This window comes from Pseudopipra pipra, chromosome 16 (assembly GCF_036250125.1).
Source record: "Pseudopipra pipra isolate bDixPip1 chromosome 16, bDixPip1.hap1, whole genome shotgun sequence".
Taxonomy (NCBI): Eukaryota; Metazoa; Chordata; class Aves; order Passeriformes; family Pipridae; genus Pseudopipra; species Pseudopipra pipra.
This window is the reverse complement of record NC_087564.1, coordinates 15265467-15289751: the sequence shown is the minus strand read 5'-3', so window position 1 is coordinate 15289751 and position 24285 is coordinate 15265467. Positions and strand designations below refer to the sequence as shown.

At 58.2% G+C, this 24285-nt stretch overlaps 3 protein-coding genes across 7 annotated transcripts; 1 reads left to right on the top strand and 2 right to left on the bottom strand.

Annotated features, from left to right (window-relative positions):
* Positions 1-1639: 1639 nt before the first annotated feature.
* Positions 1640-6650, bottom strand: RPUSD1 (RNA pseudouridine synthase domain containing 1). Its single transcript, XM_064673368.1, has 6 exons — positions 6560-6650; positions 5561-5752; positions 5345-5468; positions 4597-4699; positions 4415-4516; positions 1640-4221 (listed from the first exon to the last, which is right to left on the bottom strand). The coding sequence occupies exons 2-6, from the start codon at positions 5740-5742 to the stop codon at positions 3818-3820; spliced, it is 915 nt and encodes a 304-aa protein (XP_064529438.1). The 5' UTR covers positions 5743-5752; positions 6560-6650; the 3' UTR covers positions 1640-3817.
* A 124-nt stretch (positions 6651-6774) lies between these two features.
* CHTF18 (chromosome transmission fidelity factor 18) lies at positions 6775-17435 on the top strand. 4 transcript variants are annotated; one of them, XM_064673365.1, is made up of 22 exons: positions 6775-6906; positions 7007-7159; positions 7295-7421; positions 7541-7715; positions 7771-7890; positions 8027-8079; positions 8288-8423; positions 8980-9192; positions 9318-9415; positions 9790-9913; positions 10049-10182; positions 10835-10928; positions 11007-11105; positions 11339-11469; positions 11799-11961; positions 12099-12323; positions 12401-12550; positions 13014-13144; positions 14801-14939; positions 15779-15889; positions 16584-16641; positions 17105-17435. In XM_064673365.1, the coding sequence occupies exons 1-22, from the start codon at positions 6816-6818 to the stop codon at positions 17239-17241; spliced, it is 2862 nt and encodes a 953-aa protein (XP_064529435.1). In that variant the 5' UTR covers positions 6775-6815; the 3' UTR covers positions 17242-17435. The 4 variants fall into 4 exon arrangements, with proteins under 4 accessions (XP_064529435.1, XP_064529436.1, XP_064529434.1 ...); XM_064673367.1 differs by having other exon boundaries at positions 6776-6906; positions 7801-7890; XM_064673366.1 differs by lacking the exon at positions 16584-16641.
* Positions 17436-17707: 272 nt separating this feature from the next.
* GNG13 (G protein subunit gamma 13) lies at positions 17708-19733 on the bottom strand. 2 transcript variants are annotated; one of them, XM_064673370.1, is made up of 3 exons: positions 19626-19733; positions 18470-18592; positions 17708-17888 (listed from the first exon to the last, which is right to left on the bottom strand). In XM_064673370.1, exons 2-3 carry the CDS (start codon positions 18565-18567, stop codon positions 17783-17785), a joined length of 204 nt encoding a protein of 67 aa, XP_064529440.1. In that variant the 5' UTR covers positions 18568-18592; positions 19626-19733; the 3' UTR covers positions 17708-17782. The 2 variants fall into 2 exon arrangements, with proteins under 2 accessions (XP_064529440.1, XP_064529439.1); XM_064673369.1 differs by having other exon boundaries at positions 18470-18584; positions 19626-19709.
* Between the last annotated feature and the right edge of the window lie 4552 nt (positions 19734-24285).

Here is a 24285-nt window from a genome sequence, read left to right as displayed (position 1 = left end):
TTTTCCATTAACCATGGACAATCCTATTCCCTATTCCCTCTTTTACAGCTTTCTCCCTGATCATGCTCCGAAATGCCATCCAGCATGTGCCATGAAGGAGACCAAAAAGAAAGGAAACAAATCCTTGCTGAGGCTGTGGGATGACAGCCTGGAGGAGCCTGATGCCGTGAGCACAAACGTTACCTGAGTGTTTATCCCGGGAAAAGGGAAGGGCCAGAGCAGCTGGAGTGGGTGGCTGGGCTGGCAGCAAGGCTGCACCCCCTTCTCAGAGAGATTTGTGGGTACCAGACTTCTCCGAGGGTCCCTGGAGCTGCTGGCACAGTGCCAAGGGGGGTTGTCACCTCTCCCAGTGCTCCCAGTTGTGTCCTGTCCCCAGCCCCGTCCCCCAACCGGTCCTGCCGCCCCGGGGCTCGGCCGCCGCCCGCGGGTGTTGCTGGTTTCTATTTTGGAAGGATTTACTGTAAAAATAGCTCCTGTTGCAGTGGTAAAATTACAGAAACTTGTTTGCTATGAGGATGCTGGTGGGACACGGCCCCTGCCCCGGGCTGGCTGGGCAGGGGCGGCTGGAGCAGGAGGGCAGGGACACACTGGAGCCCCTTTGCAGGTCACCAAGTCCACTGTGTCCCCACAGAGCTTAAAACTGACCCTGAAACACCCTCAGGAGCTGACACAGGATCAGGGTCTACCCCGAACTTGAACGTGCCAAGAACATCTGCCCAAGTCCCTTCCTTGGGACCTCAGCAGGTTGTTTGTAGGCTCTGACTGCAGGATGAGTGAGGAGCACTGACAGAGTCCCAGAATGGTTTGTGTTGGAAGGCACCTTAAGCCCATCCAGTCCCATCCCCTCCCATGGGCAGGGACACCTTCCACTGAGGTGGAAGGTTGCTCCAAGGTTGCTCCAAGCCCCGTCCAACCTGCCCTTGGACACTTGGAGGGATGGGGCAGCCACAGCTCCTCTGGGCAACCTGTGCCAGGGCCTCACCACCCTCACAGGGAAGAATTCCTTCCAATATCCCATCTAACCCTGCCCTCTGGCAGTGGGAAGCCATTCCCCCTCATTTTGTCCCTCCATCCCTTGTCCCAAGTCTCTCTCCAGCTCTCCTGGAGCCCCTTCAGGCACTGAAAGGGGCTCTCAGGTCTCCCTGGAGTCTTCTCCAGGTGAACACCTCCAGCTCTCCCAGCCTGGCTCCAGAGCACAGGGGTTCCAGCCCTGGGAGCATCCAATCATCAGGAGTGACAGCAGCTTTCCCTGTGCACCCCCTAAACCCTGTCAGCCCCAGGGCTGCTCCCCACCTCCTTGCCAGGGAAAGACACAATGTTCCCAAAATAGGAGCTTTTCTCGTCTGCCTGGGACAATCCCAGCTGGCAGGGACGGGCAGGGGACAGGATGTGGCACGGACATCTGCCCCAGCTGCCTCCACCATCCTCAGACACCTCTGTTCCTAAACCCGGGAGGGCTCTGGGGTCGCTCATCCCGGTGGTTTTGGCCGGGAATTCCAGCAGGGGGAGGATGGACCCCGCGGTGCGGTGCTCACACAGCAGGTTGGCCAGGCTGGAGCCCCGGGGCCGGTCCCGTCGGGCCGGTCCGGGCTCATTCCTGGAAGCCCCCGGAGCCGCGTTGGATTGAGAGACAGGGGGCGAAGGGCAGAGACACGTTTAATACAGTGAGAGGCAACAACACGGGTACTGCCAAGTGCACAGAACATCACAACACACACCCCAGTACCGGGAGATTCGCAGCCAACGCCCCGTGGCAGTGCCGGCAGAGAGGAGGGAGCAGGACGGGATGCCGGGAAGGGCACCTGGAAAACACTCTCTGCAGGGTAAGGAAAACACCTATTTATCTCTGGTCTCTGTGGTGTTGGGTATAAGTGCAGCACACGAAGGCTGATGGGTGCTGGGGAGGGGGCTCCTCCACACAGCCCCCAGCAGGGATGGTCCATCAGTGTCCCCACATCCCACCCCAGTGATCCACCCCATCCCGGATGTTCCCAGTGGGAAGGGCAGGCTGTGTCCCACCTGTGACATGTAAATCTCCCCTGGCACTTTTCAGCACCTCCCGTGCACGTCACCCCCCTTCATTCTTTGGCAAACAGGTTCATGAGGGTAATTTACAGCTCTGGGACCTGCCCGCGGCTGCCTCTCCCTTCCCGGCCACTCCTGGGACATGGGATGGGCAGGGAGGGGGCTTGGGAGGAAGGAGATGGGTCTCCTGCTCCTCCAACCCACCCTGAGCCCAGGGCTGGCACCTCAGAGCCATCCCCACCAAGACACAAAAGCACAGTGAACTTGCACCCAGGGACACAAGGGGCGGGTGATGCAATTCCCCCCGGGATTTTGGTGACCTGCAGGGTATGTTCACCCACAGGGAGAGAGCTGTGACATTTTATTCTCCCTCAGAGTGGGAATGTCAGTTGTGTGTAGCCCCTGTCAGGTGCATTTTCCATGGGATGGGGCTGGTGGGGTGACAACAACTCTGGGCACACAGTGATATGCCGATGCCCCTGGGATGGGGATGTGTGTGCAGTGGGCTCCAGCCCCTCTGTCCCTCCCCAGCTGTCCTGTTCTCCTCATTTCCAAATGTCCTCCAAGGGCTGGAGAGGACGAGCAGGGTGGGAAAGGGAAAGCAAAGCAGGATGACCAGCAAAGCAAGGGCACTTCCAGAGAAACTCTTCTTGGAATCTTGCAAAGCTGAGCGCCAGCAGAGCTGAGCCACCACATCAGTCTTTCTTTCAGCTTCATCCATTTCCTACTGCTCCAGAGCCTTCCCAAACTGTCCACCCAAAGGACCTTCCTCTGGCACCCTCTGGAAACCTGCCAGCCAGGAGCCACGCCATGGGACCAGGAGCCACACCATGGGATCAAGCCAGGACTTGTCCAGGTGAGCAGCAAGGGGCTCGTGTCCTCTGACCTGTCTCAGCAGGGGTTACACCCACACCCAGGATAAAAGCAGGAAAGGCAATGCCAGTAGAAGGAATAATAAAATCCATTAAAAAAGCTTTGGGCTGCTGGCTCTCCGACCACAGAAATACTAAAAATACCTCATTTCTGAGACCACCCGTATTTTACAACCCCTAAAAGACTAGATTCTTCCCCTAGAAAATTGAAAAAGGTTTAAAATCCATTTGTATCAACCCTCTCACCTTCACCAAACCTTTAAAAACCCCATGGGAGGGCTGAGGGAGGAGGGGAGTGCGGGGCAGGGATGGGCAGCACTTTGGTGCCAGGCAGGGACCTCTCCTGTGCCCATCCCAGCACATCTCTGTGGGCCAAACACCTGGAGCACCCCAAAACTGGGGGGCTGTTGGTGCCCCCAGCCTCTGCTCCAGACCCCCACTGTCCCACCTCCCACACATGTGCCAGTGAGTGCAGCAGCTGGAGTGAAGGGAATGGGAATGGGGGACACGGACACCAAAGCTGCTCGTGGCACGTCCTCCCCTCCCTGTGCTGGGCTACACTTCAGCATCCAAGCACGGAGGGTTTGTGGGAATGCCATGGCAAAGGCAGTGTCTGTGGTGCCCCGGCTGGGCCTGAGCCCCAGGACAGGGATGGGAAGCTTTGGGGTCACTCTAAGCTGGTGTGTGACACTGACTCTGCTGCTGAGGCCTGGAACTGGGGAAGGGGCATCCCGTGGCCAACTGGATGATGGACGTTAAAAAGCAAACCCACCCTAACCGCTGCTCAATGTGCCTAATCCAGCCCCGTGAGCGAGGGAAGCCTTGGCATACAGGAGGTGCAGGCGTGGAGTCAGCGCTGGGCTCCGAGGGGACCCACTGGGACAAAGATGGAGCTGGAAACGCAGGGACGTGGCTCGTGCTCACTCCAGAGCCCACTCTGCCAACCACTGCTGGCACCGCGCCCGCTGCTCCTCCGGCTCCGCGCTCCCGGCTTCGCTCCGGGGCTGCTCCTCCTCCGCACCACCACCCACGGCCTCCTGGCCCTGCTGCTCCTGCTCCTGCTGCGTCACCTTGTCCTTGAGCTCCTGGATGGTGTCCTCCAGCCGGCGGGTGACGCGCTGGGGCTCCCAGTTGCTGTCCATGGCGGGCACGAAGGGGTCGGGCGCGCACACCTCGATGAGCTCCCCGCGCGCGGGGATGCGCAGGTAGTAGGCGTGGAGCATCATCCTGTAGGGGCTGCTGTCCTGGCCCAGGCTGTACGTGAAGTCCCCCACGATGGGGTGACCGACAGCACTGCAGTGAACCCGCAGCTGGTGAGTCCGCCCTGGGGAGAGCAGGAGTGGAGGGATCACGGACAGGTTATCCCTGAATCCCTCCTTCAGCGCGCGAGGTGACAACGCACCAGGTAACATTTGTCCCCCCTGAGCCCGGCAGTTCTCGGCTTCTCTCATCCCCCTTCCAGGCTCTGCTTCCACGTCAGAGCCCCCCAGAGCTGCTGCCCTGACCCCAACCCCCACCTGTCAGGGGCTGCAGCAGCACTTTGGTCACGGGGTCTCCGCTGTAGGATCCGTGCTCCAGCACGATCAGCTCCGACTGGCAAGGCTTGGGATTTTCACAGCCTGCAACGAGATCCAAAGGGGGTTTGCCATCCCCCAGCGAGGCTCAAGGGGTCTGGGCAGTGCAGGGAAGGGGGGCTCACCCTCTGTCCCGTCGATGCACATCATGTGGGTCCTGCCCTCCATGGTGTTCTTCCCGATGGCATAGCGGATCGTCATCCGGCTCTGGCTGACGTGGCCCCTCACCTAGGGGCAGAAAGGGGGTTTGAAACTGAGCCCTGGCACGTGCTCCTCACCAACCCCTCAGTGCCAGGAATCGTGGAATCACAGAACAGGAAAGGTTGGGAGAGTCCCCAGTGGGGACGCCCAGTCCAACCTCCCTGCTCCAGTAGGGTTTTCCTAGAACACGTGGCACAGAACTGTGTCCAGATGGATGCAAGAAGCAGACCAAGCTGCAATTCATAGAATCACAGAGTCCTGGAATGGTTTGGGTTGGAAGGGGCCTTAAAGCCCACCCAGTTCCAGTTCCAACCCATCTTCCACTAGACCAGGTTGCTCCAAGCCCCATCCAACCTGGCCTTGGACAATTCCAGGGGCAGCTGCAACCTGTGCCAGAACCTCACCACCCTCACGGGGGAAATTCCTTCCCAATATCCCATCTAACCCCGCCCTCTGTCAGTGGGAAGCCATTCTCCCTTGTTCTATTCCTCCATCCCTTGTCCCAAGTCCCTCTCCAGCTCTCCTGGAGTCCCTTTTAGGGGAAGGGGCTCTCAGGTCTCCTTGGAGCACTCCCTTCTCCAGGCTGAACCCCAGCTCCCTCAGCCTCCCAGCAGAGGTGCTCAGCCTGCCCAGAAGGGCAGCCCCGAGCAGGCCCTGGCAGGGTGGGCTCACCAGGGCGAGGTAGGCTTTGGTCACCAGCCGCTCCTTGAAACACTTGTAGGCGCTTCCCGCCGCCGCCTTGTTGAGAGCGACACACAGGGCCCCGCTGGTGGAGAAATCCAGCTGGTGGCAGAACCTGGGGAGGAGACAGGGGTGCAGGAACATCCTGGGGAACTTGTGGGTGCCCCCAGCCGAGGGCACAGCCCGGGTGGGTGCCTGGCCACTCACCTGAAGCCGTAGTAGGTGTCGGGGTCGGCGAGCTCGGGGAAGCGGTGCCGGAGCTGGCTCTGCAGGGTCAGTGTCTCGTACCACATCTTGCTGTCGATGCGGATGTCCCAGTGCTTGTTGACCACGATGAAGTCGGAGCTCTGGTACAGGATGGACAGGTTGTCGATGGTGCCCGGCTCCATGGCCAGCGCCCTGCGGGAGTGACATGGGAATTGGGGTGAGAGGGGTGGGGGGAGCCTCCAGCTGCAAGGTGGGTGTCACAGGGGTGGGACAGCACCCTGGGCAGTGATGGGACCCAGGCAGGGCAGACTGGGAATAGAGCAGGGAGTGGGGCACCTCATAGGACTGGAGAGGTACTGGTGCTGTGTGGTACCAGAGTCACCCCGCACAGGACCAGAACAACACCAATGTCACTCTGCTCGGCCCAGTGACACCAGTGTCACCCAGCATGGGTCTCTCAGCCTCACCAGTGTCACGCTGTGTGACTCCCAGAGCAACACCGCTGTCACCCTGCTCGGCCCAGAGGGACACCAGTGTCACCCTGTGTGTCCCGGTGTCACACTGATGTCACCCTGCATGTCTCGCAGCCTCACCGGTGTCACACCGGTGTCACGCTCCATGTGTGCCGCAGCCCCCCCGGCGTCACCCCGTGCTGGCGCGGGTCCCACAGCGGTCCCGGTGACACAGCCCCCGCCGTGGCGGTCCCGCAGCCGCGCCGCTGTCACACCGCACAGCTCTGCCGCCGTCCCCGCGTCCCGGGACAAGCCCATCCCCGTCCCGGTGTCACGCGTGGCCTCCCCGTGCTCCCCGCTGGAGCGGAGCCGCGATCCTGGCGGCTCCGGTTGGGTGCACGGGGCGCTGGGGAGGGGACACGGGACGCGACGGCGGGGACACGGCGGAAGGGACACAGACACCGGGGAGGGGACCCGGGAGAGGGGACCCGGGAGAGGGGACCCGCGCCGCTCTGAGACCTCAGCCCCGCTCCCGCCCCCGCCCCACCTGCGGCGCCGTCCCGGGCGCTCCCGGGGCGGCCGCGGCTACATCGCCTCCATCGGCCCGGGCCGCGCGCCGCGTCCAATCAGCGCCGCCCCCGCTGGCCCGGGCCGAGCGTCGCGTCCAATCAGCACCGCCCCCGCCGGCCCGGGCCGAGCGTCGCGTCCAATCAGCGACGCGGACGCCCCCGCCCGGCGCGGCCGTGGCCAATGAGCGGCAGCGGCGCGGGGCGGGGCGAGGCGGGGCGGGGCGTGCGCGGCCCATGGCGGGCACCGAGAGCGCCGAGGGCGCTGCCGACGATGAGTTCTACGAGCGCTTCGCCGCCGAGCTGGAGGTGCTGGCGGAGCTCGGAGGTGGGCGCTGCTGCCGGGCCGGGACCGCCACCGGGGGGCCGGGCGGTGGGAGGGCAGGGCCGCCCGTGGCCGCTCACCGGAGCTCTGACCCCTATTGCAGATGAGCCGTCCCCGCCCGCCGGCCCCAAAGTCTCGCAGTTCCGCGGCAGGAAACAGCCGCCGGAGGAGCCCGACCCCGCCGGGGACTCCCACTGCAGGAAGAGGGAGCGGGGCTGTGCCCCCGCCGGGTCCCCAGCGCCGGCCGGACCCCACAGTAGGTTTAACTCGGTCCCCGGCGCTGCCGGGCCCTGTCCTCCCTCCCCGAGCGGTGCCGGGCGCGGAGCATCCCCGGTACCGCCCTCCCTCAATCATGGTGCTCCTCTTCCCCCCTCCCCGGCGTCTCTCCCAGCCCCGAAGCCGAAGCGGCAGCGCCTGGAGGCTGTGAAGAAGCTCGATTTTGGTGCAGACGATGAGTTGGCTCCTGATGTCTCCTGGGATGGGGGCTCAGAGGCACCTCTTGCTCCCCAGAATACCAGGTTGGCCACCTTGAAAGCCATTTTTAGCAGGGATGAGGGAAAGGCCCCTTGGCCCCCACCTTCAGGGGGTTCAAGGGCCCTTTTCCTCACCCCTGCTAAAGGAATTTGGTGTTTTCCAGCTCGAACCAGCTGGAGATGAGCGGCATGATCCCCCTGCAGATCACACCACCCTCTGAAAAGAAGTGGGTCCTCAAGAGACCCCCCATCCTGGAGGATTATATCAATGTGACCTCCACCCAGGGCACCAGGGTCTTCCTGGTGCTGAGGGATGATCCCTGCAGGACAGGGGTGGAGGTGAGCAGGGCTCTCGAGGTTGGGTTTGCTTCTCTGTGTTCTCCAGCTGGTTCAGGAGGGGGTTGTTTGTGCTGTGTCCCTGCAGCTCCCGGATTCCCTGGGCTGGAATGCACGGAGGCCACTCCACCTGCTGGGGGTGCCTTTCTCCTACCTGAAGGAACAGGTGGACCAAGAGGTACCACGTCTCACACTGACCTTCCCATCTTTCCCTGCCATTCCTGATACCACAGGACTGGCTCCCATCCCTGTTCCCCCCAGCCACGGGTTACTGGGGTGTCCCTGACCCCGCTCTCCCTCTCTCTGTGCTCCAGCGTCTCAGGCACGTTCAGAAGGTATCCCAGCAGCTGACAGAGATCATAAACAGGTGAGATGTTGGGATGAAATCCCACCCTATCCCTGCCATGCTGCCTGATGTGCCTCCCAAAGACACTCCACGAGGTCCAGATTTTTGGGGCCTACAAGCAGAGGAGCCTCTTTGCCCTTGTTGTGCTCAGCGTGGGAAATCTGGGTGTAACTCCCAGCCCTTCCCTGACTCCCTGCGTGGTTTGGGTCAAGTTAATTCTTTCTTACAGTTGCCTTGAGAGTGAGCCCAGCACGGAGAGCCTGGAACCTGGTGGGGACATGGATCCTGAGGAGGAATCTGCCTCCCATTGCCTCTGGGTGGACAAGTTCACCCCCCGGCGCTACATGGAGCTGCTCAGTGATGATGTGAGGTGCTGGGAGAAGGGGAGGCCTGGGCTTGGGGGGTATTAGCACCTCTGTAACTCTTCCTTTATGCTGTGGGATCAGGGTGTTGCCTTTGGAAGTGCTGGTCCTTCCTGGGAGCAGTCCTGAGTCCTGGAGAGCTTGGGATGGCAGTGTTTCAGCTGGAGTCTGTGGGCTTTCTAACAAAAGAGATTTTGAAACTTGACCAGAACAAGACAAAAAAGACTGGGAGGACTTTAGCCAGGAATTGTGGGCTAATTTGGGGTTTTTTTTGAATATCAGAAGTTTTGTAGGGAGTTGCAAATGATGGAAGAGGCTGAGAGGTGCTGAGTTGAGCCAGGACAGAGGAGGGACAGCAGGGATGGGGCTGATGTGACTTGTCCTGGGTTCCCCTGTGGGGTGGTGGTTGAGCTGGGAAGGGAAGCACCATTCCCGTGCTGTACCAGGAGGTGCCAGGTGGAACTCTGAGCAGCCTGTCCCATGGAGGAGAGCCTTCCTCTGTCCTTGGCCTGATCCTTCTGAGGTTCCATGGATTTTTCCCACTTCCCCCCCCCCGCAGTACACAAACCGCTGCCTTCTGAAGTGGCTCAAGCTCTGGGACACGGTGGTGTTTGGGAAGGAGAAGGCTGTGAAGAAGGGCAAGCCCAGCACTGCAGCTCATCCCCCATTCAGCCATCCCAAGGAGCACCCAAATAAGTGGAAAACGAAGGTCCAGCTCACAGAGGAGATTCTGGAGGCTGAGCTGGACCAGCACAAGAGACCCAAATACAAGGTGAGCAAGACAGGGCAGTACTGGGGTGTCCCCTCATCCTGCCAGCAGGGTGAGGAGCAGGGCATTCCCTCCTTGGTGGGAGCTGGAGGAATCCCTGCCAGGCTGACCTGCCCTCTGTGCCACAGGTAGCCCTGCTCTGTGGCCCTCCTGGCTTGGGAAAGACCACGCTGGCCCACGTCATCGCCCGGCACGCGGGGTACAACGCCGTGGAGATGAATGCCAGGTGAGGCCCTGCCAGCCCAGCACTGCTGCAGGTGCTGCCAGGCCAGAGGGGACGCCGGGGGTGACACTGTCCTGGTGGTGACCATGTCCCAGGGGTGACAGTGTCCTGGGGGTGACGCTGGAGGTGATGCTGTCCCAAAAGCGATGGTGTCCCAGCAGTGATGCTGGAGGTGATGCTGTCCCAGGGGTGATGCTGTCCCAGGGTGATGGTGTCCTGGGGTTGATGGTGTCCCAGAGGTGATGCTGTCCCAAAAGTGATGGTGTCCCAGGGGTGATGCTGTCCTGTGGGTGATGCTGGAGACCATCCCGTGCTGGAGGTGATCCCATGCCAGAGCCAACCCCATGCCACAGTAACCTGGCCCACCTTCCCTGCAGCGATGACCGCAGCCCCGAGGTGTTCAAGACCCGCATCGAAGCTGCCACCCAGATGAAGTCTGTGCTGGGGGCCGGTGAGAAGCCCAACTGTCTCATCATCGACGAGATCGACGGCGCGCCTGCGGTGAGCCCCGACCACCTTTGGCATTAACCCCTTCATTGTTCCCCCATTAGCAGCTCACCCCCTGTTCCACGAGCTGTTTCTTGCCTCTCAGTGGTAAGAATTCATCCCTTCTGCCCTTGTTTTTTTTTTCCCAAGGCATCTATCAACGTGCTGCTGAACATCATCCACCGTAAGGACGTGCAGGGAGAGGGAGAGGCCGGCGCGGGCCGGAGGCGGCAGCGTGAGGGTGGGTTGTTGCTCAGGCCCATCATCTGCATCTGCAACGACCAGTGAGTGTCACCTGTGGATCTGGGGGGATGGAGAGCTGAGACCCTGCCCTGAGCGAGGAGGTAGAGGCTGTTGGTGTCTCCCTTTGAGTGGAGCACCTCAAATCCTGGGTGGCAGTTTTGGGCTCCTCGTGACAAGAAAGACTTTGAGGGGCTGGAGCATGTCCAGGAAAGAGAATGGAGCTGGGGAAGGTTCTGGAGCACCAGGAGTGGCTGAGGGAGCGGGGGGGGCTCAGCCTGGAGAAAAGGAGGCTCAGGAGGGACCTTCTGGCTCTGCAACTCCCTGACAGGAGGGGAGAGCTGGGGGGGGGGGTCAGGCTCTGTTCCCAGGGAACAAGGGACAGAACAAGAGGAAACAATCTCAAGCTGTGCCAGGGGAGGTTTAGGTTGGATATGAGGGAGAGTTCCTTCCCAGAAAAGACTGTCCAGCCCTGGCACAGCTGCCCAGGGCAGGGGTGGAGTCCCCAACCCTGGAGAGATTTAAAAGCCCTGTGGATGTGGCACCTGGGGACCTGGGTTAGTGGTGGCCTTGGCAATGCTGGGGAACAGTGGGACTGGATGGTCTTAGAGGGCTTTTCCAGCCTGAATGATTCCATGACTAGTAGCTGTCCTCCTTGCCCTGCTGTGGCCACTCAGAGCCCTGTGCCCTCCCCAGGTACGTGCCCGCGCTGCGCCCGCTCCGGCAGCAATCCTTCCTGCTCCACTTCCCCCGCACGGCTCCGTCCCGGCTCGCCCAGCGGCTCAGCGAGGTGTGGCACAGCTGAGGGCCCCCCTGACCCCCTGGCTGGCCATCCCTCCCTGCTGACCACCCTCTCCTGCTCCCACAGATCGCCCTCCAGCAGGGAATGCGGGCGGACACGGCGGCACTGCTGGCCCTGTGCGAGAAGACGGAGAACGACATCCGCTCCTGCATCAACACCCTGCAGGTACCGGGGTCATGGGGGGCCTGGGGGACACAGACAGCTCTGGACTCAGGTGGGGATGGAGGGGAAAGAACTGTGTCCTAGGCAGATCCCTAAAATATCCACCCTGTCCCCTGTGCTATTTTAACCCTGCACATGGAGGAGGAAGGAGACACTGCTGTGTCCGGGATCCCCAGAGTTTTGGAGATCCCCCCTCCCTCTGTGCCCGTCCCCCCAGCTCCTCACTCCCATTGCAGTTCCTGCACGGCCGAGGGCAGAAGGAGCTGAACATGCAGATGGTGCAGACGATGAAGATTGGCCTGAAGGACCAAAACAAGGGGCTCTTCTCCATCTGGCAGGAGATCTTCCAGCTCCCGAGGGTGCAGAGGTAAAAGGAGGGATTTGTTAGGTCTGGCTGGGTGCTTGGGGTGTGCTGCTTCCTGGTTATTTTGGTTGCCCAGAGAAACTGTGGCTGCTCCAGCCTTGGAAGTGTTCAAAGCCAGGTTGGATGGGGCTTGGAGCAACGTTCTGTGGTTTTTGTGAGTTTAAAAAAAAAACTCTGTCAGTTTAAAGCCATTCTGGATCCTTTTGTCCATTCCATTTAGCTGCCAATAATTTGGCATTGGCATTGTCTTCAGTTTGCAAGGATCCAAATATTCCTTGCTGATCCCTTCAGCACTGGGGGACCCTCAGCTCTTCCCTTTGGGCTCCCCCCAGGCACAGGATAGGAATGGACCCCTCTTTGCCAGCCCAGCTCCTGGTGGGTGACGAGGACCTGTCACACTTCGGGGGTTCCTCTGGCTTCAGTTCCTCCTCCCAGCGCTTCCACCACATCCTGCACCTCGCCGTCTCCTCGGGGGAGCAGGAGAAGCTTGCCCAGGTAAGAGCAGCCAGGGGGAGAGCCAGGCCCCTTCCTGTGTTGTGCTGGAGCTCAGTGAGAAGCTCAGAATGCCAGTGACTTGCTCTGGCGGGACCATCCACTGACCTCCAGCCCTGTAATCCCACATCCCCTTCCAGGGCCTGCACGAGAATTTCCTGTCCATGAGGGTGCGGGACTCCAGCCTGGGCTCGGTGTGCCTGGCCCTGGAGTGGCTCTGCTTCTCCGACCTGCTGGGCCGGGCCGTGCTGCACGGGCAGAGCTTCCAGCTGCTGCGCTACCTGCCCTTCCTGCCCGTGGCCTTCCACCTGCTCTTCGCGGGCTCCGCCATCCCCCGCCTGGCCTACCCCAGCAGCCAGCACGAGGCAAGGCCCAGGGGGCACGGGGGCAGCCCTCTGCCCCGTGGGACACGGTGGCTGAGCTGTCCCTGCCCTGTCCCCAGGCCCTGGCCAAGCTGACCCACATGCAGAACCTGGTGGTGTCCATGGTGTCGGGGATCGCGCCCGGCGCCCGGAGCCGCGCGGGGCCGCGGGTGCTGGTGTTGGAGGTGCTGTGCCTGCTGCTGGACATCATCGCCCCCAAACTGCGGCCTGTGAGTGCCCCTGACCCCTCCTCGCTGCCTGGGTGATGTGTCCCCTCTGCAAACCTCACCCTGAGCACTGGGGGACAGACATCTCCTGGGCTGCATCACCCAGGCTGAGCTATCCCGAATTTCTGTCCCAGATTCGGGGGTGATTTGATGTTGCAGGTGATGCAGAAGTTGGAGGGAAGCTGAGCACATGATTCTGAGATACCTGACTGTGTGGAGGGGTCTTGGACCCCACCTGGGGTGGGCTTGACTGAGCAGGGCTTTGGGGAGCTGTCACAGTCCCCTTCCAGCACCTGGGTCACTGCACCCTGCTCTGGGAAGGATGTGTGTCCCTAGGAGGGAACTAAACCTGTCTGAACACCCTGGGTGTTGACTGTCCCTCCTCACACAGAGAAACCCTGTGCTTCGGGCTGTTTGTATGTTCAGAAGTGACTGTGGGTCAGTGATGCTCTGCCCTCCCTGCCAGGTGAACACTCAGCTCTACAGCCAGAAGGAGAAGCAGCAGCTGGCAGAGCTGATCAGCACCATGCTGGCCTACAACCTCACCTACCACCAGGAGCGCCTGCCTGAGGGCCAGTATGTCTACAAGCTGGATCCGTGAGTGCCGAGGGGAAGGGAAGGGGTGGGGCTCAAAAACCTTCCCTGGGAGGGTGGTCAGGCCCTGGCACAGGTTGCCCAGAGAAGCTGTGGCTGCCCCATCCCTGGGAGTGTCCAAGGCCAGGTTGGACGGGGCTTGGAGCAACCTGGGATAGTGGAAGGTGTCCCTGCCCATGGCAGGGGGTGGCACTGGACGGGCTTTAAGATCCCTTCCAACCCAAACCATTCCAGGATTCCATGATGATTCTGGGATAATAAGAGCAGAGAGCTCAGGAAGGAGGTGGAACTCCTGCCTTTGCTCCATCCCCAGCATGGTCCAGCTGCCCCACCACTCCCTTGGGCTGAGGCTGGAGCAGAGCTGGTTTAGATTTAATGGATTAAAGGAAAGGAAGCAGCTGCCTTTGGCTCTCACTGGAGCTGGCAGAGGGACCGAAGCCACCAGAGGACAGAGCTGGTCCACCTGAGCTCATCACACAGAGGAGGTCACTGTCACCATGGTTCATTTATAAATTACCAGCTTGGCCACTGCCTGACCTGGCTGTGGCTCTGCTCTGAGCACACCCAGAGCCAGAAACTCTGGGGAGCCTTTGGAGAGGCAGCACAGACCCGGCCCCAGCGAGGCCCAACGTTAATGCCTTCCTGGGCAGAGTTAATTACAGTAATGAGCCTCTGTTAATCAAGCAGCTCTATTGAATTACAGTGAACTGCTTTAGTATTGTTTCTTCCTCATGGAAAGGCTGGTGGGGGCTGTAGGGATCCATCCTCTGCTTTCCCCCCCGTGCCACCCCCACATGGCCATGGGGAGACCGTGGGACATTGGGAGCCACTTTTTGGCTTTACTTTGCTTTACTTTGCTTGTTTTGTGAGTTCTGAGCCTGTTTCCTGGCTGTGCACAGAATCAAAATTGGCAAAGACCTTCAAGATCATCAAATCCAACCATAAAATGACGGGGACTATGGGGGTGTCACATCCCAGTGGCATCTGGAAATTGCATCCCAGCATCTCTCTGGCAAACAAAGCTGTTGTCGACAGCAAAACCTGTGTTTTCTCTTTATAACTTCTTAAAACATTGATTTGACAGCTAATTTCTAAATGACTGCAGAGCCAGCTGACAGGAGACTTTGCTCCCTTTATTTTAAGGGCGAGAATATTGAATAAATATAAAATATTTAGAGCTGGCAGAGGGACTGGCCCAGCTATACTGAAACAGGCCTAACTCCAGAGCTGGTGCCCCAGCCCTGTTCATGACCCAAGTGCTCTGATGCTCCAGAGTTACTGTTCCTGGCTGTGTTTCCATTACCCACCTCCCCAGGGTTTTTTTGGGGCGATGGGAGGGTCGTGGTGCCCCTTGTGCCCGGGCTGTGCTGTGCCCGTGGTGTTTTCAGGGCAGTCTGTTCAACACAACCCTGCTGCCTTTTCCTCTTGTTGCCTTAAAACCGAGATTAAAACCCCTTAATCCCTCCTGCATTCCCACTCAGCCCCCTGGCTCCACCCAGGAGAGGGCAGCGCTGGGGAAACTGAGGCAGGATCGCACTCGGAGGTGGACGGGGCAGTGCCAAGGGGGTGACTGGGCTCCCTGTGCCCCGCCAGGTTGCATAATGCAGGTTATTTTTAGTATTGATTTGTGCTCCCTGCTCCCCCCTGTCCATGCTGCAGGAATGTGGAGGACGTGTGTCGCTTCCCGGAGCTGCCGGCCCGGAGGCAGCTCAGCTACCAGGCCAAGCAGCTCATTGCCAGGGAGATCGAGCTGGAGAAGATGAGGAGGACGGAGGCTGTGCTGCAGGCACGGAACCCGGTAGGGAGGGGGGACCTCTGGGGGGTGGCAGGGCTGTGGACGTGGATAAAATCCTTAGGGATGGCGTGGGGACGTGGGTTTTCCAAAGCAGCCGGTGGCTTTCGCTCTGCAAATGGAAATCCGGGATTAACCCCCCCTCGCAGCTCCTGGCCTGCACATCTGCCTCTGGGCAGCACAGCTGTGCTGGGGGGCTGAGCCCCAGTCTCTGCAGGAGTTCTGGAAGGAAACGCTCACTCTGAGTCAAAGCTTTGAACCCTCCAGCTCTCTGAGGAGGGTGGTGAGGAGGTGGGAATTTTAGGAGGGAATTTGGGTTCGTTTGGCTGCGGTTTGTAGGTGTCTACTCTTCCCTGCCTGCACCTTTCCTTCCCACTTGACTTCCAAAGGTCCCAAAGGCCCCAGGAGGAGCAGAGTTAACTCTGCCCACTGCCAAAACCCTCCTGGAGGCAGAAGAAGGTGGAAAATGCTGAGAAACATCTCGGATGTAGCTGGTGCCTGCCCCGGTGCCATGGGGATAATTAATCCCTGAGAGCCCCTTGCTGCAGGAGCAGAGCTCCCAGGGGATGTGTGGGGCAAAGAGATGCTGGAAAAACATCTCTGAAGGCTCCTTGTTTACTGTGAAGTCCCAGGGAAAGGGACCCCAACTGAGGCTGATCCCATGAGCTGCTGCAAGGCAGAAAATGGTGGAAAAATCCTGTCCAAGCCCTCGGGATGTTGCAAACCCGGCAGCAAATAGCGGGGGTGACTGGGACGGGTGACAACTGGGTGGCAGGTGCTTCATACCCAAACTTTAGGCCCAGACACTGTGAGGGGTCCCTTGTTGAGGTCTCTCCTCCCCACAGGATCCCAGGAATGGCCTCAGTGAGGAGCGAGGGGACACGAGGCCGTCGGGGACCCCCAACCACCGGCAGCGCCTGGAGCACATCGTGCAGAGGGCGGTGGTGGAGGACAAGGTGAGGGGCTGCAGGTCCTGCCCCAGTTCCCAGCAGCACTTCCCTGGGCTGCCAAACACTCACTGGCTCCACTGGAATCTAATTTTTTTAGCCCAGTTTCTTTTAATAGCCCAGTTGAGCACCGTGTGTCCCGCAAAGGCATCGCTGGGATTGCAGCTTTGGGACCAGGTGGATCTGGGTGACGTTATGGACCTTCACCCCTGTGAAGCTTTCAGGGCTGGGGGAGGAAAGAGATCTGGGTATTTGGGTTGAAATAGCTGAATTTGGGCTCTGTGGAAGCTGCAGGGTGGGAGGGCTGCTCGGGAGCTGTGGAGAGGTGCATCCATCCACTGATCCCACTCTGGGCATCCCAACAGTGGCCCAGGGGAGCAGAGGGTGACAGGTTTAAGGGGAGCAGAGGTGGTTCCCTGCCACTGCCCCTCTCCAGGGCTCAGCTTCCAGCCCTTGGCTGGCTGTAAAACCTGACTTTAGCACCCTGAAATTTTGCCTTTCCCCCCCCCCGGATTTGAATCTGTTTGCATCCCCCTGAGCCCTTCCCACATTTGCATGTGGCTCCTGCTCTCCCTGGAACCGCCCTGGGGTGACTGAGCCTTGCCCAGACAGGAACTTCCCTTCTTTTTGGTCATCTCCAAAGGGGAGCTGGAAGTGCAGGTGCTGCAGAACCAACTCACCTCCTGCTCTTTGCCTTTCACAGCCCGAGGTGGATTTTTTTGGGCGGCCACTCCAGCGCAAACAGGCGGCCTCGGCCCTGGGTGGGTGACAGGGATGGGGTGCTGTGGGTGGCCCCAGCCCTGGGAGGGTGACAGAGGGGACAGGGGGTGGCACAGGTGGGTGGCAGAGGGATGGGGTGACCATGGGTGCTGCTGGAGGGGGTCCCTTCATTCCCAATGCCCACCCCAAAAAGCGGCTCTGTCCCTCAGCACCATCCCCGGGGACATCAGTGGGGTGGGGAGGGGGAGTTGGGTGAACAGACCCCACAACAACGGACAGGGGGGATCCTGTGGGCAAGTCCATGGGTTCTGGCACCATCCAAATGGAATTCTGGGTGCTGAAGGGTTTGCAGGATCCAGGACACGGGAGCATCAGCTCTGCCCTTCCCAACCCCCCCATTCCTGGCAGCAGCTCCCTGATTGCCCCCTCTCCCTCCAGCCTGGGCACGGGTTGTGACTTTAAGGTTTTCTGCAAATTTTTGAGGTGGATTTCCTCCCCCTGCAGCCCCTCAGGCCTCCAAGGAGGAGTCCCTGGAGAAGCAGATGGGAAAGGCCGTGGGGAAGAGCGACGTGTGGTTCCGCTTCAACGAGGGGGTTTCCAACGCTGTCAGGAGGAACATCTACATCAGGGACCTGCTCTAGCTGGAGCCAGGAAATCAGGGTTGGAACTCAAGGGATCAGCTGGATTTTGGCTCTCTAAACCCTGTGTCCATGATCTTCGTTTAGTTTTTTTTTATCACCGACTTATTTTGTTTAAAAAAATAAGGAAATAAAATGTGTCTAAAAAAATGAATAATGAAGTATTTTTCTGTTTATTAATAAACCTTTAGTTGTCATATTATGCCTGTTTTGCTGCAAAATGAGATATCCTACAGTATACAAAAGTATTTAAAATCACTGAAAATGAGGGTTTCTTTATAAAAATTTTCTTTACAAGTTGCAAAATGTTCCTGTTTGATGGCAGAGCTGGGTGAGGTCTGAGATGAAGCTGCAGCAAAACCCCAGAGAAACCTTTGCTGCTCCTGCCCCCCCACTCTGCCCCCCCGTGTCCCCCCCAAATATAAAACCACTTCTACTACTAAAAAGAAGGAGACAGGTGAGGGCAGGGTTTTGTTCAGGTTCTCATATTGGAACTAACTAATAAAAAAAGTACATTCAGCAGGGGCAGCACAGGGGGGACCCCTCAGAGGATGGTGCATTTGCCTTTCTCCACCCAGGGGTTGTTTTTCATCAGCTCCGGGTTCAAGAAGGGATCCTCGGGAATGCCGTCCTCGATCCACTTCACAAACCTGTGGAGAGGGACAGGAGGGGTGGGCACAGCCCCTGCTAAAAGGTTTAAGGGGTGTAGGGCGGGGGCTGTGTGGCAGCAAAACAGGAATTGGGGGGGGGCTCAGTGTCCGGGATAAATCCTGCTCCGGTGGCAGCAATCATGGGATCCCTGATCCATTGGGAATGGTGCTGGGGGAGCAGAGAGGGGCAAACCAGGAGGGGAAATTCCCTCCCATGGCTTGGTTTTACAGGTTGAAGTCATTTGGAAAAAGGGGATCTGCACATTGAGGGGCTCCCGGGGTGCCAGGGGGTCCCGTGGCTGCTGCCACATCCCAACCGGAGCACGGGCGGCTGGAAAGGGGTTGGCACGGGGGGGGGTTGTGGAGAGGAAGAGAGAGAGGGGCTTTGGGGACACTGGTGGGTTTCTGCTGCTGGGGCTTGGAGGGTTTGAAGAGCCATGAAGGAGAAAATCTCATTTGGGGACCCCCCCAGGGGATTTGAGGGGGGAAGTTTGGGGTGGAGAAGAGCCGGACTCTGCTCCCGAGGGCACAGGGATGGGAAGGAGGATGGGATGGAGGGGGAGAAGTGGGCACCCACTCACTCAGGTATTGTCTTGGAGGACATCTCCCTCTTGTAGGCCAGCTGGTACTTGAGGCTTTCCACCTCCTTCTTCCACTGTGGGAGGTCCCACTCGTCCATGGTGGGGTCCGGGAGCCCTGTGGGGCTGGGAATGGGCACAGTGGGGCCGTGTCCTGCCCCAACCCCCCCTGCTCTGCACCCCTAAAGAGGGGTTCCCCAGGATGGAGACAGAGGTCACCACGCTCCTGGGGGAGGTTTCCAACCCCACCGGTGGCTCCAGGAGATTTTGGGGTTGTTCTGGCGAGGCAGAGGCTGCTCTTACCTGTGGGTGTGAGGCTGGCATGGGGCAGGTGCCCAGTGCCCCCCTCTCTTGTAGCCCAGGGGCACATGCAAAACCCAGGGAACCAGCCAGATTTGACTGAAATTTGGATGGTGGCATCGCTCTGGGTGGGGAGTGTCAAACAGCCCCCGGAGGCTGCCTGGGGAGAGGAGGGGGGTGTTTGTCCTTTTCCTGCCTGGTCACAGATCCCAGCGGGCCAGGAGGGATTTTGGGTGTGAACAGCCCTGGAAATGGCTCACAGGGATGGGGAGCACTGATTTGGGGAGCAAGGCAAACCCCCTGGCCCCCGTTTCCCCCAGCAGTGGCCCTGGGGGGGGACGTGCATGGTGGGGACACTGAGGCACAGCAGCCGATGGGGCACAGGCAGCAGGACAGGCACATGAGACCCTCTGCGAGCACCTGTGTCCCTGTGCCACCCCTTGTGCCACCCCTGTGGCACAAGGGGACCCTCCACTGCCCGTGGCCCCAGACCCTCCGGACCCTCCTCGGGTGATGATGCCCAAGGATGCCCACACGCCCCGTCCCACACCCCTGGACAGGCTGCAGCCCTCAGGAGAAGGTCAGGGAAGGGCTGGGGGTGCTGCAGGGGGATGAAATCCACCCCCCCGCGGCACAGCTCAATGCCAGCCCTGCTCCAGCACAGCCTGGCAGCCGCCCGGGCTGCCCCAGCTCTGCTTCTCCGCAGAGCATCCCCCGAAAAACGGCCGGGAGAGGGATGAGCCCCACGCTCCGGCCTCCCCGGGCTCTGATCCCTGGAGGCAGATGGGGACCAGCATCCCCAGCCCTTCTCCAGTCATCCCGGCAGCATCCCAGCGCCAGGAGCGAGCCCTGCACCTACCTGTGCCGGGGAAGGAGTCAGCGGGATGGGAGCGGGGCCGTGTCCGTCGCCGCGGGCTCGGGAAGCCGCCCTGGCCTTGCCCGTGTCCCTCCCGAGAGCGCTTCCCTGGATGTTGGCGAGTCCAAATCCTCTGTGTAATCTATTAATGCACGGCTGGTCCAGCTGCCTCCGCCACGGCAGGAGCCGGATAATGGGAGCGTCCTCCCCCCGCTGCTCCCGGGGGATTTGGCTCCGCGGAACGTGAGCGCCCGGGATGGAAGCACAGCCCCGGTACCCGGCGGCCGAGCTGCCAAATTGGGGTTATCCCTGCCCTCCCCCACCCGAGGGACAGAAGGGCCCCCAGGAGGGAGGGGATGTGTGGTGGGACACAGCGGAACCCCAGGGAGGCCCTGTATCCCTCCCCATATCCCTGCCTGCATCCCTCCCTGTTTCCCTGCCTGCATCCCCGGCAGCATCCCTGCCAAAGCCGGCCCTCCGAGGCTTTCCCACTCTGCTGCCTCTGGATGTTGTGGTTCTTCCCACTTTCCTAGTGCTGGAGGGGCAGGAGAGGCTGGGGGGCACCTGGGGAGGGGATGGGTAAAAAAAGGGGGAATACAGAAGAGGGGTAAATGGCCCAAGTGAGCAGTTGGGACTGAACATATGGAGGGTGAAAGGGCGGGGGCAGCACAAGGGGAAAAGGGCAACGTTCAAAAAATATCGATGTGGGAGTTATAGGGAGGGACAAAACCCTGGAACAGTTGGGAACTGATTAAAAACAAGATAATTGATGTGAAACCACAAAGAAGTGACACCACCACTCTCCCACCCCCCCTTCATTAAACAACACATTAAAACTAAACTTAAAGTAAACTTTGCTGCTTAAAAAAAAAACAAACAACAAAACAAAACAAGGTTTCCACAAAGCAAAATTGTCCAAATACAGCCCCTAAAGCTCCTCTTTCCTGGACCTGTGGCCTTATAGGAGTTTGTCCCCTCTGCAACATACACACACACACACACACACACATATATATATGTATATGAAATAATAGAATTATGGGGTGAATTGGAAGGGACCTTAAATGCCATCTCATTCCATGATATGATATATTATATTATATTGTATTGTATTATATTATTATTATATGTGCATATACATAAAGTCAAGAGAGTATATATATATATGAAAATACATACATACACACACAAATACATATATATAAAATATGCATGGCAGTGGAAAATATATATCTCTATTCTATGCATTTGTGTATGCAGATATGATCAAATTTATACCATACATCAAATTTATTATTTCTTATATATGTTATAGACAATATATAATGCACAGAAATACAAGTATACACACAAATACATGCTTACATTTGTGTTCATTTACATATAAAAACACATATAAAATGATGCTATATATTATATCATAGAATCATGGAATGGGTTGGGTTGGAAGGGACTTTAAAGATGATCTAATTCCATCATATATTATATTATATTGCATTATATTATTATATTTGCATTATATATAAAATAATATATTTCAGTAAGTATCTATAACTATATATATAAATATATATATATTTATATATATATATAAATATATAAAATATATATAAAGGCTTACTGAAAGAGGCATCTTCTCTATATGGGCCAGATATAGGAAATACATATATATTAAAAATAGTTTAAAAATATATAAATATATATATAAAAATATGTTTGATTTCTCAGCCCAGTGTGCAGGGGCCAGGAGGAGGCTGGTGCTGATCCAGCCTCCCTTCCACCCTCATCCCTCCTGGATAATCGATGGAAGAGCCTCCCTGCAGCCTCCTGGAGCCACCAGCGCTCCGGGAGAGGAGGCAGGAGCTGGGGCTGGGCCAGGATCGATGGAGCTGTTCGGGGCCAAACCCGGAGCTTTGCTCTGCTGGAAACAACCCCCCAACGCCGCGGGGCTCCCGTGGGGGTCCCCTCGCCCCCGTGCCCCCCGTTCCCATGCGGGAGGTCAGTGATCCCGGCCCGGAGTCGGGATTATCCGCCCGTTGACATCAGCCCTAAATCTCCCCGCGCTGCCTCCCCAGCGCCGGGAAAGGCTCGGCTTTAATGGCAAAACAACACGGGCGGTGGGTTATTGGATTGCCCTGGATTTGCCGCAATCTGATGGCACTGGGGGGGAATTCAGGAGCCCCCAGAGACCCTAAAACGAGCCCGGGGGGTTCAGGTCCGTCCCTCCTGCCGGAGCTCGGCCCGGGAGCGGCTCCACGGCCAGGATTTGTCTGGGCAGGCAGGACCAGGAGCACGGGTGCCCAAATTTGGGGGGTCGGGGTGGCCCCAACCCTGATGGATGGTGGGGGGCAGCCCCTGGCACAGCAGATTGCAGGGCCTGCACTCCCCACCCCCCCCGGGCTGGGTAGATTAAAGAATTATGAACTCCTGAAGTTTTGCAATATTAATGATCGGGGCCATCTGTTAATCTGGCAGCAGCAGCAACGAGCTGGGCTTTGACTTTGCGTAGTGCTGTTATTAAAACAGAGTATTTTTGGCTGGGTGGGCAGCTGGAGACTCCTGTGCATGGCAGGGGCTCCCAACCCGCTCCCCACACCTGATTGAGTCCAAGGACAGGGACAGAGGAGCATCCTGGGCACAGAACCTGCCCCTCTTTGAGTGCAGCATCACAAATCCTGGGGGGAGTTTTGGCCTTCCCATGATAGGAAGGACGCTGAGGGGCTGGAGGGAAGGGAACAGAGGTGGGGAAGGGGCTGGAACACCAGGAATCACAGAATATGCTGAGTTGGAAGGGACCCACAGGGATCATTGAGTCCAAGGCATAGCCCTGCCCAGGACACCCCAGGAGTCACACCCTGTGCCTGAGGGAGTAGCTGAGGGAGCTGGGGGGGCTCAGCCTGGAGAAAAGGAGGCTCAGGGGGGGACCTTCTCACTCTAGAATTCCCTGGAAGGAGGGTGGAGCCGGGGGGGGTGGGGCTCTGCTCCCAGGGAACAAGGGAGAGAGGAAACGGCCTCAAGCTGTGCCAGGGGAGGGTCAGGTTGGACATCAGGAGGAATTTCTCCATGGAAAGGGTGGTCAGGCCCTGGCAGGGGCTGCCCAGGGAGGTTTGGAGTCCCCATCCCTGGAGGTGTCCCAGGAAGGCCTGGCCGTGGCACTCAGTGCTCTGGGCTGGGGGACAAGGTGGGCATCGGGCACAGGGGGGACTCTGTGACCTTGGAGGACTTTCCCTCTGACAGCTCCCCCCACTCTGCAGAGCCCCCCTGGGAGCTGGGGGGGGGTCTGCCCTCAGTCCCAGCTGCTAATTAGGGCTCTCTGGGGGGTGTTTTCCATACCTCAGCTCTCCAGGGCACACTCCAAAGGGATCCACTCAGTCAGCAGGTCCGGGAGTGTCCTTGGCAGGAACGGTCGGAGCACAGGAGCAGAGGAGGGTGGGAAGTGCAGCTGAGGCAGAGGCAGAGTTGGGTGGGGGCAAATCCTCCCCCTGACACTTCATTGTACAGATCCCACCTCGGGGAAGGGGTAAAGCTGCCCCCTCCCCGCCTTTTCTGCTCAGCTCCCAAAGGATCTCAGCCTCCTTGCCCAGGATTCCACTGCTGGGATGTGCATCCCATTCCTCCCTGAGCAGGGCTGGGAAGGACACAGGGGTGTAGCAGCAGCTCCACAACTTGTTGCTCCTTAAATATAGCGAGGGGATTTATACAGAGCACACTGAGAGTAATCCAAGCAATATTAAGCAATTAAATGTCCTTAAGACCCTGTTGGTGCTCCAAGGGCTGCACTGACCCAGCACAGGAACTGCTGCCCCCCAGCCAAGGCAGGTACATTCCTCCCTGGACTAGGGGATGGCATTCCCACATTCCCACTCCAGACGGAAGAATATGAGATAAATTCCTTATTTTCAGCTGAAGTTTCCTTTTTGCTACAGGCCCTTCCTTGCAGCTCTTGCACTTAGAGCTTGGCAGCCTCAGCTGAGCTAAAGCAGCAGAGCTGTGTTTGCTGAAATACAGCATTTGGAGGAAGCAGCTCCAGGTGCCCATTTCCTTCTCCAGTTTTTTGGAGACTTTTTGGAGACACTTTTCCATTTTTAATGAGCTGCTTCATATCTCAATTATACCTGGAGCTTTACCTTTGGGTTTTCCACTGTGATGGCAATTCCTGCCCCCAGCGAAGTGCAGAGCTCCACACAAAGTCCTTTTCCTCATCCATAAAAGATTAAATCATTATGTATGGGATCCATAGGGCTGCTATAGGTCATTAAAATTCAGAAGGGGATAAATAATGAATAGATGTGCTGTTTACTTACAGTAAAGGAGCAGTTCCCAGCCTGCCCCCTCACCTGATCCCCTCTCCCTGGACTTGGAATGGGGTGATACAGAGAAATATGGACTCCCATCCCAGTCCAACCCAAAGCCAAAAAAGCCCCAAACCCCAGACAAAACAAAGCTAAAAAAATCCCAAAAGCCCCAAGACCCCCCTAAAAAAACCCTACAAACAAAAAAAAAAAACCCCTAACCAAAAACTCAAAGTCCAAAAAACCCCAAACAGAAGCCAACCCTCCCAAAAAAATCAAGTCATAAAAACCCCCAAACTCTAAAACTCCAAAAACTCACAACGCCCCCCAAAAAATCCAAACAGAACCCAACTGCCATTAAAGAGCCAAAA

What these genes read in the sequence shown, in the direction of transcription:
- RPUSD1 (XM_064673368.1), bottom strand. Translation starts at nt 5,742, where the DNA reads ATGGAGCCGGGCACCATCGACAACCTGTCCATCCTGTACCAGAGCTCC. An exon ending in GACACCTACTACGGCTTCAG is followed by an intron (nt 5,469 to 5,560) that starts GTGAGTGGCCAG and finishes TCTCCTCCCCAG; the next exon opens with GTTCTGCCACCAGCTGGATT. An exon ending in CCAAAGCCTACCTCGCCCTG is followed by an intron (nt 4,700 to 5,344) that starts GTGAGCCCACCC and finishes TTCTGCCCCTAG; the next exon opens with GTGAGGGGCCACGTCAGCCA.
- CHTF18 (XM_064673364.1), top strand. Translation starts at nt 6,816, where the DNA reads ATGGCGGGCACCGAGAGCGCCGAGGGCGCTGCCGACGATGAGTTCTAC. An exon ending in AGCGCCGGCCGGACCCCACA is followed by an intron (nt 7,160 to 7,294) that starts GTAGGTTTAACT and finishes CGTCTCTCCCAG; the next exon opens with CCCCGAAGCCGAAGCGGCAG. An exon ending in CAGCTCCCGAGGGTGCAGAG is followed by an intron (nt 11,470 to 11,798) that starts GTAAAAGGAGGG and finishes GGCTCCCCCCAG; the next exon opens with GCACAGGATAGGAATGGACC.
- GNG13 (XM_064673370.1), bottom strand. Translation starts at nt 18,567, where the DNA reads ATGGACGAGTGGGACCTCCCACAGTGGAAGAAGGAGGTGGAAAGCCTC. An exon ending in TCCTCCAAGACAATACCTGA is followed by an intron (nt 17,889 to 18,469) that starts GTGAGTGGGTGC and finishes CCCTCTCCACAG; the next exon opens with GTTTGTGAAGTGGATCGAGG.